This window comes from Halyomorpha halys, unplaced genomic scaffold (assembly GCF_000696795.3).
Source record: "Halyomorpha halys isolate HHAL.00 unplaced genomic scaffold, Hhal_1.1 Scaffold603.1, whole genome shotgun sequence".
Classification (NCBI taxonomy): domain Eukaryota; kingdom Metazoa; phylum Arthropoda; class Insecta; order Hemiptera; family Pentatomidae; genus Halyomorpha; species Halyomorpha halys.
Window position 1 is genome coordinate 261706 of NW_027104911.1, and position 10940 is coordinate 272645.

Below are 10940 nucleotides of genomic sequence, written 5' to 3' on the forward strand. Positions count from 1 at the left end.
ATCTTGTTTTGTTTTTAGCCCTGAAGAAGGCTAGAAACTCTAGCCGAAACGTCGGCACATTAAAATAAGTTAGTCATACTTATTTGTGTTTCATTGACCGCACCCCCAACCATCTTCTCCTCATTTATCATCCACGGTCAACTATCTCTCATAATGATGATATATATTATTTTAATACGTAGCTAACCAATCAGTGGTATTTATAATCTTGGTATGAATTAGGTAATTAAAGAAAGCAGTTACTATTGACTTTTAAAAAAATATACATACCCACGTGACTGGTACTTTCACTTGAAACCTGAAAAAATAATAACTACGAAAAATTGTTTTCCAACTAAAAAACATGATATAATATTCCATACTTGTTTCTCGCCAGTTTTCGAAGAGTCCAACCAATGATCCCAAATAAGATATTCGACGGGTACATGGTCTGTTCGGACGAGTCCATTATAGCCCTGGATGTAATAGTATATCCTATCTCGGTTTACAGCCTATGTTTGTCCTCACTTAGCCATACATTCCTCTCTTCCTCCCTGTAACGAAATACCGGCAACCATATACTTAAATGGCCCTCATAAAAAATTAAAAAAAAATATATTAAAGGAGAACTCATATTGCTGGAACAGGAAGGAAATACCCTAAATTGGAATATGGTGTAGACATTTTTATGAATAAAATATTTTTTCTTTCTTTAACCTAGTTCGACTTGTTAAAATCATTTATTTGAATTCGAATAATCAGATCAGTAGCAGAGTGGTTGTATTTTTTAAATAATTTGTATGTCTGTAAAAAAGTATGCAATTTATTTTGCATAACTTTGAGTATGATTGTTAGATTCAATTCATTCATACAAAAAAAAATAAATAAGGAGGAAATGTTTTTTAATACAGGAAAAAAAGGAAAGGTTATGTGACGAGATTGTAACCGTTGTAAGCGAACTGTGAATGGAGCTCCTTCTGACATCTAAACTCCCGTTATTCACTGGGTACTAGAAAATGTCTACGGTATTTTATTTATGGAAAGTATTTCCTTTTGGTAATTAGTGTATTGTCGTACTGATTTCAAGACACATAAAGCAAATTTAGCTTAATATTCATTGTTATAAATTAATCATCATATATGTTTTAATTGTAAACATTGACAAAAAAAAAATTTATATCAGAATGCTTTCTCGTTATTGTACTTATAATTATTATTAATAATCTAAACTCAAGAAAATACCTAGATTTAAAAACTCACAATAGTATGAATGCATAAGTTACAAGGCTTATTGTATTAATTAATATAAAAATGCATGTGTATGAGTCAAATCATTTCTGAACGAATCTTAGAATTTGTAACCCAAGTTTTTATTTTATCTATCTATAAAAAGAATAATTTTTAGATATATGTGAATACACATGTTAATGCAAGATAATATTATAAGAAAAATATGAGATAATAATGATAATATTATATAAAAATAACCGAAATAGAAGCTACAAGAATTTTTATTATTAGTTTAGTTGGTGATCAGCAATGACCGCCTGGAAGCGACAGGTTGACCCGTTGAGCTGAGGGGTTAACAGGATTGCATAGGGCTTGTGGAGCTCCTACTTTAGCTTCTTGAGAGGAAATGGTTCTCAGAGATTTCTATCTTTTTTTTTTTCTGTAAAAGTCCTTTTTCTGTAGTATTTATCATTTTACACAACGATAGAAATAGAAATAAATAAATAAATTTATTAATTTATAAGTTTGAATTCAGAAATTGTAATTTGGAGAAAAAAAGACAGAATAACATTTTACTCAGACTTCTCTACAATTTAAAACCAATACCAATACGCCTGTAGTTAAGAAATTGGTATCGTATAAATAAATACAAAAATTGTTAAGCGTTAACCTACGCAATTGTTAAATAAAAAGCTAAAATACCAGGAAGAAGGGTGGAGGGGGGGATGATATACGGGCTTCTTATACAAAAATATGTCTTCAATAATTTTATATTTTATTTTTTTACTGATTTAATAAATAATTATAAAAAATTAGGCTATTAATTAAATGTTTCAATTTAACTTGTTAAATCTAACTAGCAATAATAAAAGCCTAAAATAACAATCAGAAGGTGCGTTCTCAAGCGCGGGTTTTCCTTCTCGAAATTGATTAATATACTCCCAGACTAAAACTCCCAAGTGTAAAGCCTCTGAGAGATCTTGTTGTAATGCCAGGCGCAGGATATTAAATGATCATGTAGTTTAAGGAACCTATTTTGCACGATTGAGACTATTCATATAAAGAGGGTAGAGCTCTCCCCCTTACTTTCGGTGAAAACTCTCTATGAGTTTTACTCTAAAAAATATATCTTCTATACATGCTTACTACTATCACTCTGAAGAGTAAAAAACTCTCTCGTGAACATGCTTCTAAAACATGTATAATATATCTCATCTATTTGTTGATTTAACGTTTATTCTTTTCAATTTGAGTTTTTTTTTATTGAAATATGTTTCAAATCAATCCATTTATTTTTATTTAAAATAAAATGGGTTGAAAAAGTTAAACATATTTTTCTATGTCTTAGTTTAGTTTTAAAAAAAGGGTGAGATCTCCGAATTCTGTTCATAACTGATGTTTTCGATAATATTGAAAATTATTTTTCTCTACAGCGAATCTGATTTCAGATAGTGATTTGAGTGGAACAAACACCAAACATGGCTGAAAAATTGCTTCTTTTTTTTAAATTTATGAATATTTATCTTCGATTACATAAATATGAAATTCAGTTACATTGAAAGATAATTAATAAGTAATAATAAATATTTTTTATGAGGTCTCTTTAGATCAGCTAATATAATAATATGTTGCCTCTATCGACGTTCAATGGATTGGAAACACTGCCTATTTCCGGCAGGATATTGTTACCAAGTTTCAATTACAATTAAAATTACTTTAATTTGAAATTTCAGAAGTTTAATTACAGTTGAAAATGTTCGTATTTTGTAATTACCACTACCTGATGAACCAATGTAATTGTTATTGTGCTTAGTTATTACAACTAATTAAAATTAAACGTAATTGCTATTACTTTTTGATCAACAATGAATAAGACAAACTCTTGATTTTGGGAGCATCACTATATTTCTTGATCATTTAAAGAAAAGCGTGAACGGAATTATTAAAGGTTTGATCAACTGACAGAATGCGGAGTAATCAAATTATTAATTAAGTTTAATCAATTCGAATTAGTTAAGTTAATTTAAGAAAAAAATATGTTAATTTTTAAGATTAATTAACCTATGAAATGAGCCATCTTATTAAAATCCTCCTACTCACGGCCATCCAAGAGTTAGAGAAGTACTATTTATTGGGTATGTGGGTCTAGAATAAGAAAACAGATCAAATTGCAGGTCCATGCTTCCTAAAAGGAATTGATAAGAAGTTTTCATATAAACAAAAGATAATAAATTTAAAATAACTTCAGCATTTGTCTTAGCAGATGCCCTGAAATGATAATAAATTTATTATGAATTAGAAGAATATTAAATTGGTATTTGAAAAACAAGAATAACTGCTAAATTTTTAAAAAAGTTCTTAAGGGATGGCAAGTAGGACATAAACAACTTTCTTTCGAGAGACTCAATATATGCGAATTAAGTGAAATCTTGGAAACTTTTTGCGGTCCAATTTCCATTCCTGTAACTTAGGTAGCTGAGAAAGTTAAAATGTTTTGTAACTCTTTTCTTTTATCCTTTTTTTAAAATATATGTCACCTGACACGAACAATTCATAACTTCTTTTGAAATATAAAATATTTGTTACTTTCTGAAAACTTCACCAAGCTCCAGTTCCATACATTTTATGAAAGAAAATATAATGTTTCTGCAACCCAATATCCCGTTATCAGAGTGAACGATGAAGGATGGGGGGTTCCATGAAGAAATCTAGATAAGGCAAGAGAGCTCTGGAATCTAGTGAAACTCGATACCAATTCTTTTTTTTTTACTTAACACTCTTAATCCATTTTATATAAATTAATATAATTCACACTTGATATAACTATATATGATATAATTATACCAATACATATAATAACAATATGATTGAAACAACAGTAATTCAAATTAAAAAAATAATTGTTCTTTTTCAGAGAGTAAATAAATTTCCAGAAGTAAAAAGTTTTAGAAGTTAAATAATTTAATTCCAGGCTAATCTTTCCCTACATCGGTATTATCGATAAAACAATAAAGTTGATAATTATTACAGGATTTGCGTGTTTTATACACATTTTGAGATTTCTCTGAAGGAATTTGCTCATTTTGGGTTTTTTTACTGCACAAAAATCTGGTTTCTAGTTATAGCAGATTAGAAAGAATTTGTTAGAGCGAACTGGTGAGTTTTACAGTATTTGTTTCCCCAGGTTTTATAGGAAATCCATTTTAATATATGAAGTTAAACAAAATGAAGAATATTCTTAACGATATTAGTGTATGTTATATAAATGAATACTTGTTCAGTATAAAATTAAATTATGTATTTTTTTTCATTCTTGATTTCTATAGAAGAGAGCAAAGAAGTATTTCTGTTTTCTTTGTTTTTGTTTTTTTTTTGTTACACTATTTCAATTTTTATTTAATTATTTAAATAAAGTGAAAGTTTATTTTTTGCTTGTTTATTTATATACATATTATATACAAAGATGTATATAATAAAAGTGACTCATTATAAATAGGGTCAGTAATACAATGGTATAATTGTATTGAATATGATAAATAAATTGCATAAAAAATTACAATATTAATTTTGCTTGTGGGTTTAAAAAATTGGATAAATATAAGCTGTTGCTTTCGGCCTGTGAATACATTGGTGTTGCTTATCAATTTAATCTAGGGGTGGAATATACAAAATTTCGTAAACAGTGTTTGTCCCTCGGATAGTTTAATCTTAATTTCTTAATAAATTTTGACGTTGTATTTTTTCATAATTACTTATATAATCTTGCAATGAATGCATGTATTATTTGGATATAATTTTGGTTTTATTTCTAATATATTTAAGTATAAGAAATAATTGACTTTATACGCATACATTATGGGTTGCAGAATTTGCATTACATTTAACAGAATAGATTAAGGGAGGGATGGCGCAGTAACACAAACCGTTCTCAACCGAACCGATACTGTATGGAAATGGTGGTTGTAAGTGAAAGGCAGGAACCAATGCATGTCGGCCCGATATGTTCCCCCGACGAGCTCCTCACTCTTCCTGATCCCCTGGTACTATTTCGACCGCAGAAGAAAGTTTTTCTTCCCCCTCTGCGGTGCCAAGGAGCCGCTTACACAATTTAAAGGAGGTGAAAAAAAAGAGGAGGAAGGAATGGGATCTTAAGACGATGGTGCAGTTCGCCGAAGACGGTGATACGAGGGATATAATACACAGTCTGTCAGTGGGAGGCCTGTGGTTTGGCCGGGTCCTGAGCTCCTCGTCGCCCATACTTTCCTGATACCTTTACGGCTGGTATAGGGGCGACCTCATTGGCTAAGTTAGAAAATAATCTTTTAAAATAATAAATATAATATTATTATATGTTTCTAATACACTGATTACTACTAAGTTAGTTACACTGATAACACTAGTTAGTGTACGCTAGTTAATTTCAACGCTAGTCGAAAATCTAAATGATTGCTGAAATATTATTAAGGATGAAATTAAAAAGCAGGAATATCGGTATATATTTATTCATTTTTTAAAAACTTAACGAATTTATTATTATATAATTTATTGTTATGTGAAATAAACTCTAAACAGAATTTTAATTATAACAAATATATTGAAAGTAAATCTCCGTTATTATTTTAAACAAAATACTGAATTTTCCACACACATCTATTTATTAATTAACATATAGTAAGCAGTAAAATCTTCTCTTTGGGAGTTAGCTAAAGCCATCCTATTAATAAGGGTGAGAGGTGGGACAGGTGAGAGGCGCCAAGGTACCAGACAGAGATGCGATAAGCCACAGGAACTTGTCACGTCAAGGCAAGCCCCTAATTTATCTAGTAACCTCAGAAGGATCAGTAGCTAGTAAAAGCTTCCAATAGGTTTCGGTTTTCATCCTGGTCACCTATCGAGGGTATTAGGCCCAACTTCGAGGCCTGGGAAGGCCATACCTTAAGAGATAAGTTCGTCTGGAACTAGACGAAGATTGGGTATCGGGTGAAGACTGTCTCTGGGGTTTCCTGTTGTCAATAATGTCTGCGTTCGTCTGAGAGTATACCTAGCATCCCTTTAAACTAGTCCATAATTGCTAATATAAAGCAATGACATAAAAATAAAACAAAATGCTCTTAGAAAAATTAGTTCACTTTGCTCTACTCTGCATAAATTATCTTTTAAAAAATATTAAGATTATGAAACCATTCTGTTTAAAAAAAAAATATTTTTAACATTAATGATTATTTATTGTTTTGGATCAGTAAATTTCCCGGCTAATATAAAAATTAAACTATGGATTTTATTTTATTTAAATGTACTTAATAGTAGGTATGATCCGATATTTTAAACTTTTTTGTTTATTGATAAATTAATAACCCACAATTTTGGGTTATTAATAAAAGTGAGATGATTGTGCATATTAATACCAAAATCATTTTTATGTATAAGTATCAAAATATGCACATATATGAATTAAAATATTATAATTTAAAAAGACAAACATTTCGAAATGTAGAATAAATTTTAAAAAACAAAAGTATTTTCTATTTATTTTTATTCTAATCATGTTATTGACAGATCTTCCTTCATCTTTCTGTTCGGGTCGTGGAGCCTTAATCAGGTGTTGCTTTATAATTGTATATATGTGTTATGAATTTGTACAAGATTTTGTCTTTCACAAATAAAATCATAGCTATCTATCTATCTCGTGGAGCCTTAATCCCCACTTATTCATTTTATATATTCCCAGTTGGAAATTCCAAAGTGGGTTGGCGGTCTCCTCCCTTCTGGTCGAGCTTCCATTGCTTTTCTCTTTTTTCCATTGTTTTTCTCTCATCCTCAATTCGATAAAGCGTGGCCAAACCCCTTTATCTGTCGACTTTCAAGCACGGTCTTTAGCTCAGCTTCCTCCAGCACTGGTCCTATCCATTTATTCCTTCTGGTAGTTTCAATGGTGGCTATCTTCCTTCTCCAGCACAACCCAGCTTTTTATGCAGACTTACTTGGGTCCAATGTTTTCTGGCGTATTAAAACATGTTAATTTACCCGATTACATTATAAAATATTTAGATGTTTCTAACTCTTTTGGATTTGAACTTTTCTTTTAGCTGTCGTGAATGTTGACACTTGACATCATTATTTTAATTATTCATTTATATTCAAAACCAATTTATGTCCAAAGATCTAGTTGAAAAACATCGCTGGAAACAAGGAAACTGCATAACAATATTTTCTATATCAACGTATATAAGAAATAATGTAAACTAGATTTATATAAGAAGAATATAGTTGACCGTATGAAGTAGATTGTAGGAAGATAGTCAGTAAAGGTAACAAAATAGTAAAAGAAAAATAGTTATTGTAAACCAACGTTTCGCCACATTTTGGAGGGCTTCGTCAGGGCTGTCAGATTGAAACAGAGCTGTCAACTGAATTAAAACAGGGTTGTCAGATTCAGTTGGCAGCTCTGACGAAGCCCTGCAAAGTGGGGCGAAAGATTGGTTAACTATAAATAGTTTTCTTTTACCATTTTGATACCTTTATTAACCGCCACCCGGACTATCTTCCTACAAAGTAAATTAGATTTTATGTTTTGTTTTTTTTACAAAGGAGAATAAGCAAAACTATTTTGTGATTTCGAGGAATAAGAGACTTATCCGAATTCCAAGAGACTAATGCAGTTGGGTTTTATGATCAACACCTAAGGCTCATAAGCCGTGTTCTATTGTTTTGCGAATTCAGAGTTTTTTTCTGATTTATCATTATTGTGTTACTCATCAGTTCTCTTTTACTGCTCCAATCCATCCAAAGTCTCGGTAAAATGAGAAGGACTGATAGGATCGAGTCGTTTTGGCCAGCGAGGCCTTATTTGTAAAACTCAAGGCATTCTTTCGAGTGCCGGCTTGACCGACCCATCACCGGAAATCTACCCTAGCCTTCTCAAGTTTCGCTGCCTGCCTACCTCCTTCCTTCTATGGTCATGAAAAAGAGTTGAAACAAACGGCAAAAAAATAATAGAAGAAATAACAAAATGAATAAAAGAAAGAACTGGCTGCAAGAGTCCTTAAAGGATTTCCATGTCTGTTTGTGAAGCCTTCTCATGTGACCAGTGATTTAGTGGGGACTGACTGTACACCTCGCAGGTAACCCGATACCCCATGCATTATTCATACCCTGCCAAAGATACTCGATAGTAAATAAAATCTATAATTTATTTAGAGACCTCGACTTGAATGTACCATTGTTGCCGATTTCCTCGAATATTTCACATGCAAGAATGTCTGAACAATTATCAGGTCAGAACATCAAAAATTACATTATTTTTTTTTTAGTTCAACCAGAAAAGTATTTCTTTTTAGTTTCATACTCCTACCAGGTAAGAAAGGTTTTTCATACGGGTCAAATTCTTGATGTGCCATTTTCATTGGATTTATACATTTCAGTGGAAGCAAAAAAGGGCAATCTATTTTTTTTGGTATGATTAACTCTTGAGCAGGTAAACTAATTTTGTTGCTAAACGTACATAGTGGTCACCATTTAATATTGATATGGTTCCTTATGCTAAATTTATTGCGAAAATTTAAAAATGTTTTTTATATGGCTATTTTCGGAGGTCACCACTTCGTTCTGGTTTTGGGCTAGAAATATTAATTGTGTATTTTCAACTCATAAATTTTTATGTTTCACGCTTAAATCGTAAGCGATTGTATTTGTTGCCGTGAGCTAGACTCACTTCTCCCTACCATATCGTCACTTTATATGCCCGAATATTCATAACTCATTTTTACTAAGTAGCTAGATGTGTCACGTTTAATTGGAACACCCATATTTGAATAAACGAATGGAAACATGATTCAATGGAATTTATTTAGCTTACCATCCATTTCTTGTTGTTATCTAATTTTGTACATTGCTTATGAAGTAGTACATTAGGGTTAACAAAGCTAAAAGATTCAATTAACTTGTAGTAACATTTTAATTATTCCAGGATTATTCTGAGAATTCGATGAAGGATGCGCTGGGGTGGTACGGCTACGATAGGGGAGCAACTTCTGGCTCCGAAACCAGCTCTGACAGCGAACTGCCCAGGAAGAGATATTCCCCGCTTCGAAGCAGTGAGTATATTATTTATCATGAAAATATATAAAGTATAATTATATAAAATAATTTTTACACGTTTTCAGGCTTTTTATACTAATCCAAAAATCTCTGACTCACCGACGCTAGTATTGTAAATAAATCTTTAAGGCTAAACCTAAATTAATCACGAAAATATAGGACGAATCGTATCTAGTAATAGGGATCGGTGGGACACGGGTTTAATCCTGATGGGATATGACTCACACACTCGAGGAGCTCATATAATATTAGTCATATTCTTATTAACACTTAGTTTATGGGAGTTTCTTATACCCAGTTCTACGAGCACGAAAATAAGCGTTTTCTTTAAAAGATAGTTTTATTCAGATTAAGTATGGGTTCAATATTATTGAAGATTACTAAGTTTCACATTTAAATAATTCATCAATAAGTAAAAAAAAAGTCCTTTAATTATTACAGGAATAACGCTAATATCAACGTTTAAGGGTAAATAGATTTATTGGCTTTCAGCTTTGCTTTGGACTAATGCATTCCCGATCTACTTCGGAGGCATCCTCACAACAATCTTCATTGGTGTTCATGTTGTGTTAAATGTACAATATTTTACCATGTTAAATGTTATAAGTATAGGATTGTGAGCAGCCCTATTTATATTATATTAATGTCATGTTAGATGTTGAATACATAAGAGCTAGCGGATTTTCTGAGAAAATTATTTTATAACCTTTCCTTTCACAACTTCATGTTATTGTTTACTTCTAAGTTTTCATTAAAGTAATTTATTACAACATGCCAAAATTGGGTGAAAAGTGAAGATTGTATGAAAGTTTGGCTACTGAATTTCTTGTTGATCTTTTAACTTGTGAGGAAGAGAATCAAGATTAGCCAATTGAGAAGTGTTAGTTCATTATTATTATTGTCATACATTGCTTTATTAGTTTCCAAAACAATACTAACTCAATCAAAACACAAACTACGAGCAAGTTCACACAACAAACAAAATGTGATGAGCTCATCTGGTCTGCTGCGTAACGTCATTCTCCATTTAAAAGACCCTAGTAACAGACTCTCAACCATGTTATATCGTTTTGACATGGTAAAAGAAGGAAAAATTTCTCCCTTGAACATAAGTGTTTCCATTTAACACGTTAAACTAAAGATCATGAACACCCCTACAAAAGATTGTCTCTTGTTCTTCATAAGTATATGTAGAAGTGCAATCTAATTTGGTTTACATTATCGAAGTGCAATTTTGTTAACGAATTGGAAGCATCTTAGTAAACACTTTTCTTTCACTCTTTTATTTCTTATTAGAGGAATGATTTCACTAATGAAACCAACTTTAAAATGACGGGTTTTGTAGAGATGGGTTTATTACATTCAAATTTCAAAAATTAGCAAGCTAAGGAATTAGGTTAAAACTAGTCTGTAATTTTTTGGGGTATTTCATTTCGATATTTTTCTTTTTTTTTTTATAATTTATTTATTGTTATTTACAACTGTATACACATATATAGAACAAGTAAATTTGCTGTATGTGACATAGTGACATGATACAAACATGTGGAGAATCTACCCACTGATAGAACTCCAATAACATTTCTAGAGGAGAAGAGCTCGAGGCCATCTTCTTTTCAGACGCCTAGGAGGAT

General features: G+C 31.2%; 1 protein-coding gene across 1 annotated transcript in view; it reads left to right on the top strand.

Moving 5' to 3' along the window:
• The window catches only part of Sobp (Sine oculis-binding protein), an 84226-nt gene that overhangs the window by 40248 nt on the left and 33038 nt on the right, over positions 1–10940 (top strand). Inside the window, exon 2 of the mRNA XM_067046063.1 lies at positions 9176–9302. Within this exon, the coding sequence (XP_066902164.1) occupies positions 9176–9302 (127 nt within the window). The remainder of the gene's footprint in view (positions 1–9175; positions 9303–10940) is intronic.